The following is a 22,502-nucleotide window of genomic DNA, read 5'->3' as shown; positions in this document are numbered from 1 at the left end:
AAATGAGAGCTTTAATTCAAGTGTTTGCAGATTAAGACCCGTGTTTGTATTTTAAGATCTTATCTACAGAAGAAATTGCACTCATTTACCTAAGTGTTTTATAAACACACCTTTATTTAAATGAGTGCAATGTTACTTCTGCAGGCGGCCACCAGCTGAGGAGCAGTGGCCCTGCCTCAGTTCCCAGGAGCGTGAAGGCAGCGGGAAGGGCTCTCAGACAGCTGGAAAACATCAATGAACTACACAAGCAAGAACTGCCATGCTCTCAAATACTCAGAAGGATGCTGCCACTGTGCAGCCAGCATGAGGAAAGGCTCCTCATGCTTCATCCATTTTCCATGTGCCCTTGCACCAATATCACACGTTCCCTATAAAAGTACAATCATAGAATCATCACAGCATCACAGAATAGTTTGGGTTGGAAGAGATCTTAAAAACTGTCTCATTCCAATCTCCTGCCATGGGTAAGGATACCTTCCAGCAGATCACGTTGCCCAGCACCACATCCCACCTGGCGTTGAATATTTCCAGGGATGGGGCATCCGCAACTTCTTTGGGAGGCAGCTTCGTCCAACGCCTCACCATCCTCACAGCCCCTCGCACGGAAGCTCTCAGTCCCCTGGAAAGCCCGCTGGTGATGGATGATGGTTTTCAGGCCCCCGGGGCTGGGCGGCAGCGGCCGGGCCGGGCGGGGCCCGCCTGACCTCGGGGCGGGCTGCGAGGCGCCAGGGCCAGGGGCACCGGCGGCTCCTGGGCGGCGGCCGGGCCCTCCCAGCCCGCGGCGGCTCCGCCTTCCCCGTCCGCAGCCGCCCGGGGGTCAGCGCTGTGCCGGCGCCGCCGCCCGATCTGCACGGGGAAGGTGCGTGTTTGCTCTGCCCGCTGCCTCATCCTCCTCCTTTTCCTCCTCCTCCTCCTCCTCCGCCGCCGCACTAGGCGTTCCCCCGGGCTGCAGCGCTTTTTCGGGAGGCTTCTGCTCCGGAGGAGGGGCATCTCGCCGCCATTCCCAGGCCCGGCCGGGCTCAGCCCCGGCTCCTTGTCTTGCGTTCGAGCCGTGCAGCGTGTGCTGCCTTTCCCCACCCCGCAATGGGGCCTTCGCCCGCTGGGCCTGGCAGCGGGGCTCGGCACCTCACCCCTGCTGCTGTTTGCCTTTTGCTGCAGGGGTGGCTGACCCCAGCATGGTCTTACTTCAGGAGCGTGGACGATCCATTGGTGACACAGCAGAAAAAGATCTGGAGGTGCTTGTCGACAGCTGGCTGAACGTGAGCCAGCAGTGAGCCCAGCGGGCCAAGGATGCCAATGGCATCCTGGCCTGTATCAGCAAGTGTGGCCAGCAGGAGCAGGGCAGGGATTGTCCCCCGGGACTCTGGTTGGGGCACATCAAGCACTGCATCCACTTCTGGGCCCCTCAGTACGAGAAAGACATTGAGGGGCTGGAGCGTGTCCAGAGAAGGGCAATGGAGCTGGGGAAGGGTCTGGAGCACAAGTCCCGTGAGGAGCAGCTGAGGGGGCTGGAGGTGTTTACCTGGAGAAAAGAAGGCTCAGGGGGACCTTATCATTCTCTACAATTACTACCTGAGAGGAGATTGTAGCCACATGGGGGTCAGTCTTTTTTCCCATGTAACAAGCGACAGGACAAGTGAACATAGCCTAAACTGTGTCAGAGGAGTTTTAAGCTGGACATTTGGAGGAATGTCACAGAAAGAGTGATTAAACATTAGAATGGACTGCCCAGGAAGTGATGGAATCACCATCCCCGGAGGTGTTTAAGGAAAGACTGGACGTGGCACTTTGTGCCAGGGTCTAGTTGATGTGATGTTTGGTCAGAGATTGTACTCAAAGATCTCAGATCTTTTCCAGCCTAATTGATTTTGTGATTCTGTAAAACAAAATCCTTGCTCACCCACTTGTTCCTCTTAATTTAAAAACAAATATGTACTCAATGTTGGCAGTCACACAGTGCTTGGGGGATGCATTGTCAGTGTTAGGCAAAGCATGATGCTCTGCCATGATCCTGAAGTGAGCAAGGTTGACAGCAGTCATTGACCGAAAGCTAAAAAATATATAAATATTGTGAAAATAATAGATTAAAATATTAAAAAAACATATTAAGAAACATGAAAAAGATACAAGTTCTGTGAGCTGAACTAGATTTGACTAAGGAAGCATTAGATGCAAAGGAACCTTTTGAATGTAGTGGTTATATCTGCCGAGTTGTACATGTGCTCGAAACTACAAAAGAACAAATTCAAGATACAAGCATAAGAATTCAGTTTGTGTATTAATTACTTGTTTTTTCCTCCAAACTGCAATATTTCGAGGACCTGACTTTCCTAAGTGCTGCATGAGCACCAAAAGTGCCTGCTTAGACAGTGCCATGCACAATGGCACCTAAAATCCTAATGTCTTGTTATTGAGCCTTAATTTCAAAATTTTGCCTGTCTGTTGTTTTTGCCCTGTTCAAAATTAGATTAGTTTTTACTAATTTTTTGTTTTACTAGTTTTTACTAATTGTGGAGATAGTTCTCTAGAACTGTTGTAGGAGTGTTGTAATCTCTTGATTAAAGGGGAGCATGTGAGCATTTCTTCTTACAAAGCAATATTTGGCTTGGCTGTAGAGCAGACTTCCTGTGTGGAAATGGAATAACTGCTTGTATCTTCATCTATCTGTAATGTATCTCTCTATTTTAGCCTGTGAAAATTCTTAAGATTTAAGTTAGGGTGACAAAAGCTGGCCTTGATTTTGTTCTGGTTAATTTTTTGCAGGGATGAAAGCTTTTATTAGAAGTCTTTCTCATGCTTACCTGTCAGTTCTGAAAATCACTTTCCAGTCCTGTCTGTTGTTCCTTCTGTTGGATTATTGTTTTTAATAAAATCTCAAACCCTTATTTCCTCAAACAAGCTCCACAAAGCCTGCCATATGCATGAGAGTTCTTACATCCCTTCTTTCCTTGTAAATTTTGTCTAATTCCCTTATACATATCCACTCTACGTTGAATAGCATCAATCTATTGTCCCTTACCATTAGTTTTACTTTACTCCAACTTCTGTCTTTAAGATGAAGGCTGTGCAGATAAACTTGGATCAAAGCAACCACAGCTTTAGACATTCATACAAAGCCTTTGTCTTACCTGATCTTGTTTCTTGGTGTTTAAAATACATATAATTCTTTTGAACAGCAAAACAATAAGATGCTGAATCAGATAAGAACAGATTGCAAATCTGGGCTGGGGAAGAACAACCTGTCATTGACCCCTGTTGGGAGACATCTGTTAGCAAAAGCTCATATAAATCTGTATTTGCTTTACAACACGATTTTGCAAATGCCTGTGTGTCTTTAATGCTGATTTGAGAAAGGAAGCAACTTATAATATCTTGATATAATTGCAGAAACTCATCATGCACATGGGATTCTTTTATCTATTCCTGTTATATTGTATAAAACTTTCTTGTTTTAAGGTTGAAAACTTTGCCTTGTCATTTCTTCCTTTCTTCCCAATTGTGGAAGATGAAGATGAAGGGTGGCAGTACATCTAAGAGGTAGCAGCTGCAGGGGTGAAATATTTTGCCTAAAGAAGCACTTTGTGGGTAGAAATGTACAAAACAATTACAATCTTGAAGCTCTACAGTTCTTTCTGTTCTGTCTCGACAGGAAATATTATCTGTCAAAAACTGCATTGCAGTAATCTTTCACTTTTTTGTTACCAAATGTCTGCAGTAATCTCAAAGTACTGAAATAAATGTAAATTCTTTCTTCAGCTGACCCCAAGTCACTTACATTTTCACTGTGATGGCAATAGTGAAGTTTTAGCTCAGATTTGTAATCTCTTAAATGCCAATTATTCAATTAAGTCAGTATTTTTGCTAAAATCTTTGAAGAATGCTTTGGTCTTTTTTGTTTTGGTTTTACAGTGCAAGAGAAAATTGTATGTGAGCTTGAGAAAAATGTTAACCTTGTTAGCCTGTAAAGAATGTTAGCCTTTTTTAAAAAATGGTAATCTGGGTACCTTGGTCTTACAAGAGACTTGATTTCTGATATTGAGATAGAGAGAATGGACCAATGGTGGGAGGTTTGCTTTTAAGCTGTCTATCTATCTGTCTACCTACCTACCTACCTACCTACCTACCTACCTACCTATTTTTTTTATTATTCAGACGCCTGGCTCATTTGGATTCTTTCCTTTTTTTCTGTACTGGTATTAATAATAGTAACATTTTATCAGACTCTTTAGGTCTAACTAACATAGGCCTCTTCTATGAATTTTCTCCACAGTGGATGGGAGAAAAACGTAGAAATCCCTTTGGTGCTGTTGCTGCCAAGAGAGACTTGATAGAAGTGTCTAATGAATAGACATGTAGATTAAAATACATCTCTGAGAATTTATGTATTTTGGCAAAGTGTTTTATTGTACTACACACTGCAGTCAGAGGTATGCAAAAGACTTGTGATCTTACAACCTAAGAGAATACTAATGCTGTTTTAAAAAAGAAAATATATCAGTCAAATTTATCTCAATTCTCTATCTAAGATAAATTTTAAATCGATGATCATTATGTTATAGTAAGAGGAGGTTAATCTCAGGTCACCTATCATAGACATTCCTTGCATCATAGGAGTTATAAACAACAGATTTGCCCAAACCTGATTTCTGACCCCACAGACTCATCATCTTGTCCAACTGAGAATTGTTGTCACCCTTTTAAAGCCTGTTTTAGTACTGATATAAGAAAACAGTTCTGGGTTTAAATCTGTTGTTGTCTATGTGTTTGGGCTTTCTTCTTTCTTTCTTTTTCTCAAGTTGCTGGTTAAAGTGACTGATCTTTTACTTAAATGTAGTGAAATTACATCTCCTGTTTGAATATACTGTATGAAAGGGAATGAGACCACTCTTCTGTCCTCCCTGAATTTTTCTAGCTTTCATCTGCTACATGTACATTGATACACCGTGCCTTTAATTTTTTGTGAGGTTTTTTTTTTCACAGAGGAGGCACTTGACTATGAATTTACTTAAAGCAAGTGAGTCCAAAGGAATTTTATGTTTCAAGTAGCCCCACAAAAAGGGGCTTATATAATATTATGCATGTGCCAATAGTAATTTGAGAAAGAAATGTTCTTTCTGGAGGTCTGATATGATCTGAGCCAATAGTCTCCATTGGGAAAGCATCCACTATTTTAGCTGTAAAATTTGCTGACCAGAACTTAAATTTGATTTGTCTTAAATGGTTTCCCCTTCTACTCTGCACACGTTTTGAGATTAGTTTTTCTGATTCTGTTTGTTTATACTGTTTTGAATCACAAGGCTGATCTTGTTCTCTCTCTGGTCATGTTCTCCTGTACAAAACACAAGTCCTCTTTTGTGGCAGACTATGAAACAGTTCTTGGAGTTTCAGTTTAATGAAAATCTTTATTGTTTTGGAAGCAGAAAGAATTGTAAGCTACTAATTTCTTTGAGATTGACCATATGATCAATCTTTAAGAATGATTCTGTATATTACTGCAGTGGGCTATTAATATTTTCTCCTATGACAGCTAGGTAAGGCAGACAAGTGCAATACTAATCTCAGGTAATCTGTTCAGTGCTGTTGAAAAATACACAGAGCAGACAATTTCTGCCTCAGCAATGCATTGTGAGATACTCAAGAAGGAAAACCAAGTCAACTTGGTTTTAATTGTTCAGTTTGGTTGTCTTGAAATAGCCGTTGAGTTAGGAATCTCTAGAGGGTTTTCAGTTGAAGAAAGTCTCAGGAATAGGCGTGGAAAATTCTATGCAGGCTCTGGGTTACTGCCCTTGTGCATTTTACCTGCAGCAGCTTGCAGAGTTTTCCACCCCAGCTACCCAAGTGGCCTTTGGTCAGCCATTCTCACCCAGTGGCAGTGAAAGAGCAGAGCTGTGTGCTGCTCAGAGCACAGGGACTTCTGCAGTGCAGCCTTCCCTTGAGGGGTACATCTTCATTTTCTCTTTGGCAGTAACCTCCCAGTACTAATGCTCATTATTAATTTCTGCAAACAAAGCAAAATTGCTATTTATGGATTGGTTCTCAGCTGCTAGTGAGATGGACAAGGTTCTGGTGTAAGTGAATGTCAGTTTGAAGGGCAGAATGATTGTAGCTGGGATCTAGATGTACTTCAAAATCCAAATCCAAATCTGTATCCCACTCAGTCCAGGCTGGTAAAATACACAAACACTCATTTTAATATACATTGCTCCAGCAGGTAGAGTCTGTGATTCGTGCTTCATTTTGGACTTGGGTCTTACAGCTGAAGAGAAATCTTGCAGAAAGAGTGGTAGTGAGCAGTAATGTCTCTGTGGCTTCAGAGAGGAACTGAATGAGGGCAGATGGTGTTTCTCTCCAGCAACCAATGCCACCCAAGTCAGCAGATATATTTTGTTTGCAGTGTTCTCTGGTGTACTCTACAGTTGTTAGAAGACCTGTCATAGCCAAATGCAATGTATCCAATACAGATGGATTGTACTGGGCTCTTTGGTAGTTGTACAGAGACTGTTCAAGCAAATCTGGCAATGAAAGAAGCTTATAAGAAATATTGAGAGAGACTTTTTAATAGGGCATCTTGTGATAGAACAAGGGGTAATGGTTTTAAACTAAAAGAGTAGAGTTTCACTAGAAATAAAGGAAACATTTTTTATACTGAGGGTGAAGGAACTCTAGCACAGGTTGTCCAGAGAGGTGGTAGATGCCCCATTCCTGGGGACAGTCAAGGTCAGGTTGGGTTGGGCTCTGAGCAGCCTGATCTAGTTGAAGCTGACCCTGCTTGTTGCAGGGGGCTTGGGCTGACCTTGAACATGTCTTTCAATCCAAACCATTCTATCACTCTGTAGTGACTTTCTGAAAATCCAGGGCAAGAGCAGTTGAAGACAGGAATGGGAGCATAGCAAAGTTCCTTTGAAGAATCTTAAATAACTGTTGGGAGTTTATCAGTATGTGAACTCTAAATAAAAAAAAAAAAACAAACAGATGCATACTGGATGAATAAAAATTAGTTAATGTTACCTCCCAAAATGATCAAAAACATGCTGTCTTACATTGCCTGTCCCTACAGACCAGTGACATAGGAAGGATGAAAGTCAGCTATTTTCCCTGGAAAACATTTTCAGCTGTGATGTAATAACAACTGGGCTGTTTGCTGCAAGGATCACTGCAGCTGTGGGTAACTGTCTGTGTAAACTCAACTGCTCTTCTGAAAGCAAAACGTAACTGCTGTAAAAAAGGCCTTAATCTACGAATTAAATAGGATGGTAAACTTGAGAAATGTAGGCTTCTTGCTGACCTTGCTTGCTCTCCAGGTGTTTATATTGAAGTACTTTGTGCTCAACAGGTATGACAGGGTTACTGTTGCCATCAGATCTGTTGCAGGGAATAACTGGGAAGTTGTCATAGAGGAGCAGAACCCAAACATAAGTGTAGTCACACGTGGTGAAATCATCATCCTGAAAGGATCAGCACTTTATGAGGGAGTCAAAGATGCTTTTGAATGAAGGAGCATTAGTAACTTCATGTGAACTCTATTTTCACCAATTGCCTCTGCTTGCAAGCTGATGTATGTGCTGTGTTTTTTCGATAAAATCGAAACCAAGTGTGCATGATCCTCCAGTACCGGTTCCATTTTAACTTGGAATTGCTTTTAATTAATCAAGAGACTGACATTTGCAACATCTGGATTTACTGAAGGATGCAGAGGCTTCATTTTTAACTCACACTAGTAACAGTCAGAGTCCCAAATGTTTGATAGTTGCTTTTTTCATGCTGTGGATAAAGCCCTCTGAATTTGATGTAGTTATGATTGAGCAATTGTGTGGGTTTGAAAACCAACATTTATAGCTAAATCAAAGTAGACTGCTCCAAGTGCTTTGTTTCTTCAAGCTTTTCTCTCCTCAATGGTTGGCCTTGTGACTAGAAGCAGTTTAAGGCCACATTCCCAAAGCTTGTGCTTGCAGAAGGCTATTTTGGAGGAATAACTAAAGCCAGAGATGTCTTAATTCTCTGAGCTCTCTGCTAATTTTGGTAGAACTGTATATAAATATTAAATAAAGAGTGTCAAAGTAGTTTCACTTTTTGTTGTGTACCAGGCATAACTTGTCCAGCAAAGCCAGGAGGAGTTTGTGGCTGTCACCTGGAGTAGCAGAAGGATAGGAGGAGCAGTGGGAGTATGGAAGTGAAGCTGTGGGCTCTCTGGACTCTGTTTGGCTGAAGTCCCTGTGTGCTTCCTGAGCTCAGGTGCAGTCACTTACCTGAGCCTGGTGTGTTCTTGTCAGTGCTGATGGGTTGGTTTTCTCAGAGGCAGGTACTTTGGAGTTTGGGAGCTGGCACCTGTGTGTTCACTTTGCCTTATGCAATCTGAACTGTGCAGAAGTATTTAAGATCTAGGAAAAAACTCCTGTCTGTTTTGTTTCCTCCCGTAATTTCTTGACATAATCTAATCTCTGAGTATTATTGTTGCAGTATAGGTGCAGTATCAGAATCAAATGTAAAGTCAGGGAGATGTCTTAACATTTGTAGAGAAGGTTGATCACATTTTGTCACTGTCCTCTCTATATAATTAGTGTGTTTACTCTATGGTATGTTTTGGGAATTGCTTGGGCTTTTTGTTGGTGGTTTGTTGTTTGTTTGTTTTTTCTTTTTTCACTTTGATAGCTGGTTGACATTTTGTAATGTGACCATTTGCTTCAGTGCAGCAAGCTTTTGGTTGTCTGCTCTTGGTAGTGTCAGAAGAAAGGGGCTGAGGGGTTATGCTAATGTCTTTTCTGTGGCAGCTGAAGCACTTGGAGGTGTCACTTCTGGGTCCCTCCTTTTCCAGCTGCTGGTTCTTTTTGTCTGTAGTTGTAACGCATGTTTCTGTCAGCGTGTCTGTGCAGTGAGTAGCACGGGGTACCCTGCTAACAGGGCTGTGTGGAACATTGCTCAAAATAAATTTTTTTAAAAAATTAAAAATAAATTAATAGTGATATATGTCTGTTGTCCTAGTTGGCTTTTTTATCCTGCAATAGCAAAATGGTTTGATAATTTTTGTCTTTTAAATGGTAGTAAAAGGTAATTAGAAGTTAAATACAGAGTCAGATTTGCCTTATACAGAGTCAGATCTGCCTTATGAATGGTAAGTGTAGTGCTTGATGATCAAATGTGTGCTGCACTGGAGAGTAGCTTTGATGAAAAAGTGGTGCTGGAGCTTTCTTCCACATCAGAAAGAGGTCTGATTTTGCTAATTTATTTCTCAAAATTGGCCAAAACCCAGATTTCTCTCAAGCTCTTTAAATAAAGTGTATTTATCTTGCTAGCAGTCTGTTACATTTAAGCTTTTTAAGATTTTTTTTCTCTTTCTTTTTTTTTTTTTTCACATTTCATTGCATTCTGCAATTGGATGGTGGCCCCGATTGTACATTGCCACTGAACTGTAGCCACTTGTTTCTAATGCTGATATGTTGGAATACAGGGTGATATTTGAGTACCCGTATTATTCTCTAGTGAACATGATGAAATCATAAATGACATACTTCATAATATATCTCATAGAAATTAATATCTTTTCCCGCCCTTAATATAAGTAAAGAAATATGTGCATCATAAAGGTAATTTTCTGTCAATTGTAATGAGAAATCCCTGATCCTTCACTTTTTTGTACAGTTGCATTTACAAATTTTTGTTGTTTTGGAAAGGGAAGATTCAGTGGGTGTATCCTACAATAAGGAGGGGAAAGAATAAAATAAAAGTTCCTAACAAATCTAGCAATATGTTGACCAGACTTCTCAGCTTCACAAAACCATTTTATTGCTTTTTACTGTAGCAGTATGAGGAACTTAACTTTTCTTGTGACTAGAGAAAGACTGTATGAAAAAAAACATGACAAATGAAATACTCAACAATTGCCGTTATTTTAATCTAGAAATTTTGTTTATTAATATTCTTAGATATCTTATATTCAGCATTGCTGAATGATTATTGACATAATTTGGAATTAATGTGCTACTTATAGTTTGTACACTGGGACTGTAGATGTATTAAGTAAAGGTGCTAAAATGGTTGGATACTTTTGAAAATGTTGGTATTGCCCTTTTTTGGTCTTTTTCTTTAAGGTGTTTAATGTACATAACCTTTGTCTGAATCCACTGACTTAAAATGAAATATTTTGTTCCATATGCAAAGCAAAAAGTGCTTTGTAGATGTGTGGTTGTAGAGGCATATTATTCTTGTCATATATGAAAATGTTAAGAATTTAACTTAAAAGTTTCTAATTCTGAGGTGGTATATAATATATATGTAGCTGCAAACATCTGGTGCAGTTTTTGTTAAAATTCAGTAGAAAAGTTGGTCTGTTGCACTCCTGTTACACATTATGTAATTAGTAACAAAGGTTGCTTAATTTGGTGATTCATTCTGGCAAATGTCCTGACCCTTAAATCTGTAGTTGTCTTTAAAACTGAGATTTAATTGTTGGAAGGAGAAACTGAAAGTATTTAGATTTTCTGGCCAAAATCTAGAGCACACACGTGTTCTGTAGGACTGAACAGCCTTCTGCTGGAACGCTGCTTGGAGGCACATCGGGAAGTACCTGCAAGTGCCAGATGCATGGCAGTGGGATTCCTTTTGGCTTTCACAGGGATGGCAGACCAGCCTTTGTCAGTAACAGCCCTGTACTGACTGCTGCTAACAGAACTTGGTTTGCTCCTGTTGCAATGTCTGTCCATCAATTTTAGCAGCTCTTGCTATCCAGAGGTGTGGATTGAGCATTTGCTCATGGCTCATACCTTCTGTCATAGGCTTCCTCCTGGTAGGGAGATAGGTTTCATCATTTGGCTGGATGCAGTCTGCTAGTTTTTCAATAAAAACTCAGAAGAAAAATATTTAACATCTGATTTGTAGGAATGATTTAACTTAATACAGGATGGAAGATGTCTTGTTGAACATGTTTTCCAAAAGAAACTTAGTTTAGAATTTTGGGTGCAAGAAGCTTAAGCATAAGTACTGAAGAGGTTGTGAGAGAAGATTTCTGTGGTTATGTTGCTTCTTAAAAGGGGAGCCCTTTTCACCTGTAGGAAAGGCTGACACAAAAATATGCAATTCTGAAGAGTTTGTGTTTCGATAGTTTAGGAATTTTGTGAAATGGTACAAGATACCTGTCTTGCTTTTTACACTAGGGCAATAGTGGATTTGAATGAAGTTGCGCATAAAAATACCAGATAATTGTAGCCCTATTCTTGTATGTATTGATTTATTTGTCCAAAATCATTCCCTTCTCCTCCCCTCAGTTGTCTTTCAACATTATCAGTTGGCTTTAGCTATACATTTTGGCATTTAATGTAATATGAACAACACTGTATTTTGGTGTCATTGTTTCCTAACTGCCTTCCATTCATTAAGTATTTCTCTTCAATTCTCATTTAAAAATCCCACTGAATTCCTATCTTTTGCCTCTGAAAAGATAATGTACTCCCTTGTGAGAACTATATTTTCCATGCTTATTAAGAAGAATAATATCAGCTGTTGTGTGGCTGAGGCATTGTTCAGTGCTTGTGGGGTTTTTTTGTTATTCTTAACTTAATTTTTGTCTGGACCACACCACTTAGAGAAGTAGCTGGCTGATCATTTCTGTGGTTTTGCTGATACAGAATTTGGATACAGTATGCTGGATACAGTATCCAGCACATGGATTATGGTGTGATTCTTCAGGATTATTGCCATCCATTTCAGCAGCAGCTATGGAATAAGAATATATCAAGGTAGCCTGTTACTATTCTGAGGCTTGGAGGTGAAGAAAGAGGGAAGAGTGGCTCCTTTTGCTGCTGCCTTTCTGTGTTAAGCTGTAGTACTTCCGCCATACTGACTATAAGTAGGGTATGAACTTCTGCCAAATGGGGAACTGTGGCTGCAGTGTCTCTTGGAATGTTTGGATTTTCTCAGTCTTAATCTTTACTTTTCACTTCCTATTATGTCTGCATAAGTCAGTATCACTACTAGAGCCTATATGGTCATAGGTCACGGATTTCAGTTGCAGAAAATCAAAATAGTTCTTCTGAAGTTGATAAAAGTAAAACAGCTCAGGTGTTTCCTTCAGTATTTTAGACTTTTTGGTCCAAGTAATAACATTATCCAAAACCTTATATCCTTGTTGTGTTGTACTCTTCTTTACCTTAGTTTTATGATTCAAAAGGCTAATTTTAAGGGCTTTGTAATGTAAATGATAGTTACAACTGCGTGTGTTCCCCAGCCCAAGATTTTCTAACTGATTAAATGTTCCCAGATGAGGAATTATGACAATTCTGAAAAAGCAGTCTTTGAGGAATGTCTGCTTTTCTGGTTCACTCTTCAAGATCATAAAGCTTGTATTTCCCTCACCTCCCATCCACCCCTCCTCCTTATCTTTATAAGTGATGGAAGAACTCTATGACTTTATTTTTAGGCAGAAATCTCCGCCTCGTTTTGCAAGTTCACCTAGCCTCCCAGTCATCCTACTCCACAGCTGTCACAACAAACCTTTTTTCCAGTGCTATTAAACGTATCAGACATCACTCTGCAGCATGTTAGTTTGTTACCCTGGGGCTTTTCAGTCTATTCTCATGTCATCAAAACCACTGTGTGATTTCAAGATTTCCTCCAGTCCCTGAAGGAAAATCAAATGGTGGTTAGGAAACTGATAGATACTCTGCAGATATAGCAGATGCCTAGCAATTAAGTGGTTAATAGCCTCAATTTATTGTTTTCATTCCTCATTTCCCATAACCATGACTTCTGTGAACTGTGTCCTTTTGTCTGTATTTTCAACTAGGATTTTGGGAAAACCTTGCCACTCTGGAGAAGAAGCAGTGCTCTAGCTTTGTTTATCCTATTTTTATGCCCTCTGCTCCACTTTCTGTTATCTGATTGCTGTAGACAGTAATCAATCAGATAGTAATCAATCTCTCATCTGAGAGAGTCTTTTTTTCTCTTCTTTTATTCTTTTCCATCTGTAACATTTAAGTAATTTATATTGTAATGTTTTTAATGGTGGAAATGCCAGTTAGCCTGATTAAAGTTTGGATGTGCCCTTCTTTTATATAAGGGCACCATTGAAAGATTAAAATCTCAATGAGCTTGCACTTTAGCATCAAAGACAGCAGTTAGGTACAGACAAGTTGGCCACACAATAAGTGGAAGTATCCTTAAAGTAACTACTAATAAATGTATCTTCTGACACCCTCTGCACTACCTGCATTGTATTGTTTTGTACATTTCATTCTTTCATACTAATTTGAGCTGGAAAAGACTTATTTTCTGCCTTCAGATTATCTTTTTCTTCTACATACTTAGAACCTTTCTCCCTTGATTTTTTAAAACCCTTTCAGCTTGTGTCTCTGGTCTCCTTTCATTTTCCAAATTACACATCTAGTTTGAAAGATATCTTTTGAGCTCTAGTCCAAAGTGCCTTTTTAAGCAGGGTCAGCTGAAGCTGGTTGTCCAGGCCCTAGACAACCATGACATTCCATGCCTAGACAGGTTTGGAATATGTCCCTGTATTGACACTTCACAACCTCTCTGGGCAACCTCTTCCAGTGTTTGACTACCCTCACTTTAAAAAAAAAAAGGAAAAAAAGAAAAAAGGTGCCTTCGGTGGAATTTCATATATTTCAGTTTGTTTCCATTGACTCTTGTTCTGTTGGTGGGCACCACTGGAAAGAGCCTGGCGCTGCCTTCTTTGTTCCCTCCCATCAGGTATTTCTATCCACTGATTAATCCCTCCTCTCCTTCTGGAGAAGAAAATAATATTTTCTTCTCTAGACTGAACAGTTAAAGCTTTCTCAACCTCTCCTAATAGGGATACTGGATACTCCAGTCCCTTAATCATCTTTGTTGCACTCTTCAGCATGTCCACATCTCTCTCATCATTTCTCACGCTGGGAAGCCCAGGAATGAAGAAATAATCCAGGTCTGGCTTCTCTAATGCTGACTAGAGGGAAAGATCACATCCCTCTGTCTGCCGGCAGCAGATGTGCAGCCCATCAGGCTGCTGGTCTTTGCCAACATGAGGTTTTGCTGACTCATTCTCTGCCAACTCCTTTCCAGCTGGGTATCCCCAGCCTGCCTTAGTGCATGGGGGTTAGTCTTCCCCAGATGCAGGACTTGTTGAATTTATAAGGTTCCTGCCTGCCTGCCTCTTCACACAACCATCTACACAGCCACTCCTCCCATCTTCCCATCATTGGAAGCCACACTCTGTCAAAGCATCCCGATTATTAATGGAGATTTATAAGAGTTCTGGACCAGGTATGGACTTTTAGGGATCACCACTAGCTACCATCTGCCAGCTAGATGTCACTCAGAATCCTCTGAGCTTGGTTGTTCAGTTGAATCCACCTCACTGCTCATCCAGCCTATACTTCATCAGCTTCCCTGAGACTTTTAGGGAGACTGTCAACTGCCTTACTAATGTAAAAGGGAAACAAATCCACTGCTCTGTTCTCATCTACCAAGCCAGCAATTCTGTCCTAGATGGGCATCACTTTCATTATGCAATTTCCCCTTTGTAAATCCATGCTAACTATTCTGAGTCACCTTCTTGTCCTTCATATGTGTGGAAGTAATTTTCAGGATTTTTCTCCTGTCAGCTTGCCAGAGCTTGATGTGAGGCTGTCTGGTCTGTAGTTCTTATTGTAGCTCATTTTATTTCTTGCCCTTCTCAAAGATAGGAGCAAGGTAACAAGAGTGGCCTCACAATGATATCAGCTCTCAATATTTGTGGGTGCAACCCATGAGGCCCCATGGATTTATATATGTACAGTTTGTTTAAGTGCTACTTAACTTGGTCTTCGTCACTCCAGACTTTCCCTTTTAAATGTTCTGCTAGTATTTTGCAGAGAAAAATCTCTCTTCCTGTGAACTATATTCAGAGCATTCCCTTCTTTCTGTATGGATCCAGGTACTGCTATGGCTGGATGCTCTCTTTCTGCTTCATGGACAATAAAACACATTGAACAATTTTGATTGCCCTGTTATTTTTTATTAATTTGGCTTGCATTGTGAGGTTCATTTGCTGAGTCTTAACTAGTTAGATGTGGAAAAATAAGTAATCTCCTTTGTTAGATGATTCACTGGGGTGATAAAGTTGCAGAGACTGGGAAAACAGATGTGTGATTCTTTCCCTGGACTAGCAGTGGAATGATTCTCTATTGCAGTCTGAGTATGATGTTATTTTACCCAGCAGGGAAATATTTCAGATAGCTGCTTTTGAACAGATTATGCTGGAGTATTCAAGGAAAGCACAATAAATTACATTCCTTTTTTTTTGTTCTTGACCAGGGTTTGAATTATGTTCCTCTTACAATGCATTGGAGGCAGTGAAATGCTGTGCAACACAGAAGTGTTACATCCACTAAAGTTGTGGAAACCTATCTGTTCTCAGTGTTGAGTGGGAAATTCCTGGAAGAAGTATATCTCCTAAATGCAGGTCCTCTGGGGCAGTCTTTGGAGTGTGGATGCTGCTGGTTTTGAATGAGGCTAGGAAGAATAAAGAAAACATTTCTTATTTAAGGGAAATGTGATAACTGCAGTCGCATCTGCCCATTGGAAAAAAATGCATGAAGTTGGTAGCTGGGGGCTCTTTGAGGTGGCCAGTGCTATTTAGATAATCCCTCTGTGTCTTCTGTGTAACAGCTAAGTGTGTCTGCTTTTTCTGGTAGATTTGGCAAACTCTTAAACAAACAGACCCCCAGACATTAAGTTTTTGAAACTAAGTCTACAGAATTGTGTTACTTCAGTCAGCACTTACCCATTTTTTATGCTGGCTTCTTTATGCATGATGAACTTCACAAAAATCAGGGAACAAGCATGGTCATCCTGAGAAAATGACTGATGTCTCTAGAGGAGGATGTCTAAGAGCATGTAATTAACTGGCTAAGGGAAAGTACATGAAGAAAGTGCAGAGCATAGCAATAAAAATACACCAATACTCTCTGTGTAGTATAACCACAAATAAACAGTAACTCAGACTATAAAAGGCATTTTGCAGTTCTCAGGCAGTGTCCTGACATAACCCAAGTCTTCTGCTCCTGATTGTGGAGGACCTTTGCCCTGTCTGTCTCAGAGAAATCTCTGTGATAGATTTATTGTTCACAGATGAAATCAATAATGATTTTTTGTCATTTTGCAAAAAATGATGCTTCACTGTGAATAACTTATTTCTTCCTTGATCTCAAGCTTAGGGGACATTTGAATAGTTAAGGAGAATACCTTAGTATTCCTCTATTGCTAAAGCTATTGTTTAAATTGCTGTTTATGAAAAGACCCATAAAGGTCTATGGAAGGCTGGCAGTTTGTGTTGGTTGTCATCTGATCTAGGCTTGGTGACTCCAAAATGATTGCGTGAGTGGTTTTTTTGTGGGCATTGGGGTGTTTTAGTTTATTTGTTTATGAATTCTGGTGGTTTATTGATCCTGGAAATGTGGTTAGTATTTTGACTCTTTCTGTGTTTTATTTCTGCATTGCACAGCCAGTGTTTCAGATGGCATCTTATGGGTGCATGCCTAATGTATTATCCCCCCTTTTTGGGAGCTGATCAGAAGCTCTCATAAATGCTTAGGTTGCCCCTTCCCACAGACAGCACAAGGCATGGGGGTTTTGGTCAGTTCATCACTGAGATTTTCTTCTGCTGCTCTGGGAGAGGAGTCTGTCCCCTGTGGGGCCGTGGGGTCCCTCCCACAGGAGACAGCTCTCTGTGAACTTATCCAGTGTGGGTGCACTCCCATGAGCAGCAGCCAAACCACACCTGCTGCACCGTGAGTCCCTCCCACAGGCACACAGTCCTCCCAAAACTGCTGTGGTGTGGGTCTCTTTCCATGGGGTGCAGTCCTCCATGAACAGGCTGCTCCAGCCTGGAGCAGGGGCCTGCTCTCTCCACCAGATCATCCACTGGATCACCGCCTTCTCCAGGCATCCCCCCGCTCCGGCATGGGCACCTCCCCAGGGGCTGTGGGTGGATCTCTGCATCCCCCATGGATCCCCATGGGCTGTGGGTGGATCTCTGCATCCCCCATGGATCCCCAGGGGCTGTGGGTGGAACTCTGCATCCCCCGTGGATCCCCAGGGGCTGTGGGTGGATCTCTGCATCCCCCATGGATCCCCATGGGCTGTGGGTGGATCTCTGCATCCCCCGTGGATCCCCATGGGCTGTGGGTGGAACTCTGCATCCCCCATGGATCCCCAGGGGCTGTGGGTGGATCTCTGCATCCCCCATGGATCCCCATGGGCTGTGGGTGGATCTCTGCATCCCCCATGGATCCCCCGGGGCTGTGGGTGGATCTCTGCATCCCCCATGGATCCCCAGGGGCTGTGGGTGGATCTCTGCATCCCCCATGGATCCCCATGGGCTGTGGGTGGATCTCTGCATCCCCCATGGATCCCCAGGGGCTGTGGGTGGATCTCTGCATCCCCCATGGATCCCCATGGGCTGTGGGTGGATCTCTGCATCCCCATGGATCCCCCGGGGCTGTGGGTGGATCTCTGCATCCCCCATGGATCCCCATGGGCTGCAGGGGCACAACTGCTTCACCTTGGTCCTCACCATGGCCTGCAGTGGAATCGGCTCCGGTCCCTGGAGCAGCTCCTCCCCTCCTTCTCCACTGACCTTGGTGTTGCCATGTTGTTTCCCTCACATGTTCTCACCTCCTTCTCTGATTAGGAGCAAAAAACCTGTGACTTTGTTTGGATTTTCTTCTCAAGAATGTCATCACAGAGGTGTTACCAGCCTCTCTCATTGGCCCAGTTTTGGCCAGCAGCATGTCCATCTTCTGAGCCATCAACCATTGGCTCTGCCAGACATGGTGGGAAGCTTCCAGCAGCTTCCCACAGGAGACATCTTTGTGGCCCTCCTGCTGCCAAAAACCAGGCCATGCCAAACCAATACAGGTAAAAAAAACTCATGGGTTCAGGTAAGAACAGTTTAGTAGATGAAAAGAAGTAAAGTGTTATAATAATAATGATGATGATAATAAAAAATTAAAAAGCCCAAGAAAAACAAGTGATGCACAATCCAATTGCTTACCACCTGCTGACCAATGCCCAGCCTTTCCCTGAGAAGTGATCAGGCCCTTCCAGTCAACTCCCCCAGTTTGTGTACTCAACTTGGTATGGAATTTCCCTTTTGTCAGTGTAGGTCAGTTGTCCTGGCTGTGCTCCCTCCCAGCTTCTTGTGCAGCTTCTCATTCACAGAGCATGAGACACTGGAAAGTCCTTGATTTAGAGTAAGCACTACTTAGCAACAACCAAAACATCAATGTGTTATCAATGTTATTCTAATGCTGAATCCAAACCAGAGCACTGGATCACTTACTAAGCAGAAAATGATCTCTATCCTAGCTAAAACCAGGTCACTGGAGGCATCGGATCTAAAGCTTAAATCTTTCTAGTACAATAGAAAGTACTTTTCTCATTATGAAGATGGAGATCAGGAAGAACTTTTATTCATGAATGGTATAAGAAAAGTTTTTGTCTGGATGTTTTGTGTAAAGACATTTGATTTGACACTTCTGAAAAGTCCTGCTCCTAACAGAAAGGAGATGCAAAACTCCTCCTGCATGGGAGCAGCCCTGGGTTTTGATGCTTTGAAGAATGTGTTTATTTAAAGAGATGCAGCATTCCAAGGATATTTCTAAAGAGCACAAAGTTTGTGTCCAGTGGTCTAAATATCTTTTTTATTTGCTTTCAATAACTCTGTCTTCAAGTTGAGTTTACTTTTCTGCTAGTTCTGATCAAAGCATTTTCATGATAAACTAATTTCTTTTCATTTCATTTCTGTCTGCCAATCCAAATAACTAAAAGTATTGCTGATAGGTGTATGGTTTTTTTAACTTTCTTTTTTTTTAATTTTTCCTCTCCAACAGGCCATCTGTGGAAAAGAAGAAAGAGAAAAAATGAAGCACTTATTCTTAATATTTCTCATTAATTTATTACACCAGTATGCTGGGAAATCTTTGAGAAGAGATGGAAGTTCCCTGAAGTCATTTGAAGACATTAAAAATGAGATAGCTGGCTATACTGATATTGCTAAGGCTATTATTGATCTTGCTGTTCATGGAAAGGCTCAGAACAGATCCTATGAAAGATTAGCAGTTTTTGCTGACACCATAGGACCTAGACTCAGTGGTTCAAAAAACTTAGAGGCAGCCATCAAATATATGTTCAGTGCCCTGCAGAAAGATGGGCTGGAAAATGTGCATCTAGAGCCTGTGAAAGTACCACACTGGGAAAGAGGAGAAGAGTTTGCAGTGATGCTGGAACCAAGGAATCATAGCATTGCTATTTTGGGACTTGGGAACAGTATTGCAACTCCTCCAGAAGGTAACACTTCTTTTTAGAATTACATGTGACTTGCTTTTTAACACAAACTGTATTGTACCCCTGATAACTTCTCTCAGTGGTCAAACTGTGGTTTTCTTCTTGCTATAATAGTTCTGCAAAACAAGGTGCTGTTTTCCTAGGACTTTTCTATATGGCATGGTTGTGACTGGTGCAGTTTATCTTAATAGAGTCTGGTTGAACAGACTTGTAACATCAGAGTTGATTCCTGGAAGAAAGAACTTTCCTTTAAATTTATACCGTTTTTTTTAACACTGCTGAACATCATTTGCAAAGATTCTGGTCCTCCATTGTGGTTGGTAGGAAAGAAGTTCTCCATGGGGTGTCAAGTTGACACATGATTTTTCCTTCTCTTCATGTGCCCTATTTTGCCAGGCTCAGCCCTTCACTCCAGTGAAAAACAAGGCAGCAGAAAAAGGAGGTGAGCTTGGAGAGTTCAAACCCCTCACTAAACATAGCAGTTGGTATCTGTGTCCCTTCCCCTTCCCCTTCCCCTTCCCTTCCCTTCTCCTGTCTCATGCTCAGCTTCTAAGTTACTGTTCACATTGTTTACATGCTCACTTTGTCCCTTTCCTGTCACTGAACTGTGTGCTGCCTTTTAGATGATCATGTGTGATATGTTACTCAGGAGCACGAATAACCATTAGCTGCACTTAACAAGATTCTGGTCTTTTAAACCCCAAAATATTAGATTGCCTACAAACAAAATGATTTATAAGATTCTCCATTTGTACTTATTGATGTGAGGCTTTGAGGATTGTTATTTAAAGGCCAGATGAGAACCTTCTTCTGTGACTGCTCTCCATAAAAAACAGTATACTTATTCCTAGACCACTTCAAAAGCATTTGTATTCCTTTATAAGAAAATAAATTTAGTTTAGGAAATAAAAGGTAACATAATACTCATAATTTTTTTATGAATTGTAAATTTTTGTGATAGAGAGCTTTCTGTTTGAAATGAAACAACACATAAAACTGTTAGGTTTAGAAAAAAATCTATAGCTTGTCAAAATACAACAAATAAAACTGGGTAATTTAAGATATGCTTGGAATGAGTTATACTTGGTTTGCAAAACTGCTGCTGTGAATTTTATCTGAGATGGTTCTGTTATATTGAGGTAAACACATGCCTAAAATGCAAAGCAACTAGAACCATCGCTATCTGTTTGTCCCATGATATGTGCAAGGTTTAGTGCTTTGATAGGAGAAAATTTAGAGGAAATTTTAAGCCTACAACTTATTTTGTATTCTTTCCAGTCTTATTCCAAGCTTCCTAAAAAGTAAGCTAAAATTAAAAGGTCTTTTTTGGTGTTTAGCAAGTGTTGCTGAACCTGAAAAGAGAACCTGCAATTTAATTTTGGCAAACATCTTCACATCCTGAAAAGTCTGTTTTTCACTTCTCTTTCTTACTTGTGTAGTTATTTGCACTTGCCTGGTTTTACTCCTAGGTTTGCCTTTTTTTTTAGTGATATACTGAATTAACATGTTAAAAATACTCAGGCTAATTATGTCCTTCTCTTTCATCTGTAAAGATCCTGTATCATGAAAGATATGATTGTATTATCCAGTGCTGGTTCAAAACCCCCACATTATTCTTCCTCATAATTTCACTTTCCTCTGAGATCTGCCATGTTTCTGAAGAAGTATATGTGTTGGTACTAGAAGACTTTATGGCAATGAGATCTCTCACAAAAGACTGGGTCATTTCTCACACTTCATGGAATAATTTTGATTAAATTACTTACCTTCTGACTCTCCTACCATTTGTGCCTGTTCTGATTTCTGCTGGTCTCATCTCGCTGTGCAGACTGTGCAAACTGTGACAGGTTTTTTGTGCTTGGGAAGGTTGTGTGGGGTAGCTGGTCCCTGGTGAGCACTTGGCTCTTGTTCTGATCACTGGACCATTCTCCTGGCTGATGGAAATGTCTCATAAGAGCTGCTCATCACCAGCCTCTGCAGGCAAGAGAATGGAAGGCATGCTGTTGGGAAAAGTGCCTGTCCTAAAACTCTCACTCATACCAAGCATGGAATAAAAAAATGTGTTTATTATTATTAAAACCACTGCATTATCACTTCTGAGGATTGTCACAGTGCCTTATTCCTAATAAAAAGGAATAGAAGGCTGCCCTAAATGGCATCAGAAATAGTTGAACAATTTCCCTCACTGAGGGATTATCAGCAGTTCTGTTACATCTTGTTCTAGGCATGAAATTGTGGGGGTATGACTCTTCCTGTAATCAAAATAATGCAACTCAGTATGAGATGCCTGATGCCAGTTATCCTGTTGTTACAGTACTGTTGTTACATGGGATCAAACCTGGGAGATCTGCTGGTGTGCTGAGCTTTGGCAGAGGGATGTTTTAAAGGCTGAAGGCTGTCCTTCAGATATTGGCTCTATGGTGATTCTTTGCCTCTAAGAATTCCGCATCTGGAATGTGCAGATGATTCCTGAAGTTGTTTGCTGTTAGCTTGATAGTTACTGCTTGTTTTAAGTCAGTGTTCCTGTCAGGATATGTTTCAGATGCCTCAGTTTCCAAACCACTGTCTCAGTACACCCCAAACACATCCCTTCCTTGACACTACTGATGCCTGTTAGAGACAGAGTTGGACTTCTTGTCTTTTAAGGTCTCGGAATGGGGTTAAAATTAGAGGGGCTGACTCTCCCATCCCAGCAGGAGGTACAGGAGACCATTTCTTGCTTTTTCATCTTTTCAGCTATGTCCTGTATTCCTCTCTTCCCATGATTTGGCCCCAGGCTTGTGGCCCAAGAAGCTAAGAAAATAGGAGACATTGGCAGAAGCTTAAAACTTGGTGCTGGACTTGGTGGCCTTTGGTTCTCTCAGAGCCCCTCCTGAAGCTCAGCACCCCAAGCAGGTGCTCAGGAGGGCTCTTCATTACCATAGCAATAGCCTAAGGGCAATTAGAAACCTGGTGTCCTTGGGGGTGCTTTATGATGCTGTATCCCCAGTTGTCTGTTCTGTTTGTGCTGGATATTGAGTTCTGCACCTTTAAGACTGGTTCTGAGAGTGAAGAAGGGGGAAAAGAAGTGCACAGTTTGTTTTCAGAAACTGCACTCACTCCTCTGCGTTCCTGCTCCTGGACTGTGTTGTGTGCAGCACAGACAGACAACCTGAGAGAGCTCTTCTTTGCTTTTTAGTTAGTTTTTT

At 41.3% G+C, this 22,502-nt stretch overlaps 1 protein-coding gene across 1 annotated transcript in view; it reads left to right on the top strand.

Annotated features, from left to right (window-relative positions):
* Positions 1-800: 800 nt before the first annotated feature.
* CPQ (carboxypeptidase Q) overlaps positions 801-22,502 on the top strand; it is a 145,985-nt gene continuing 124,283 nt past the window's right edge. The window contains exons 1-2 of the mRNA XM_036406488.1: positions 801-859; positions 18,861-19,317. Of these exons, the coding sequence (XP_036262381.1) occupies positions 18,891-19,317 (427 nt within the window). The 5' untranslated portion in view covers positions 801-859; positions 18,861-18,890. The remainder of the gene's footprint in view (positions 860-18,860; positions 19,318-22,502) is intronic.

Source organism: Molothrus ater, chromosome 1 (assembly GCF_012460135.2).
Source record: "Molothrus ater isolate BHLD 08-10-18 breed brown headed cowbird chromosome 1, BPBGC_Mater_1.1, whole genome shotgun sequence".
NCBI classification, from domain to species: Eukaryota; Metazoa; Chordata; class Aves; order Passeriformes; family Icteridae; genus Molothrus; species Molothrus ater.
The sequence above is the reverse complement of the archived record's forward strand: the minus strand, read 5'-3'. Positions and strand labels throughout refer to the sequence as shown.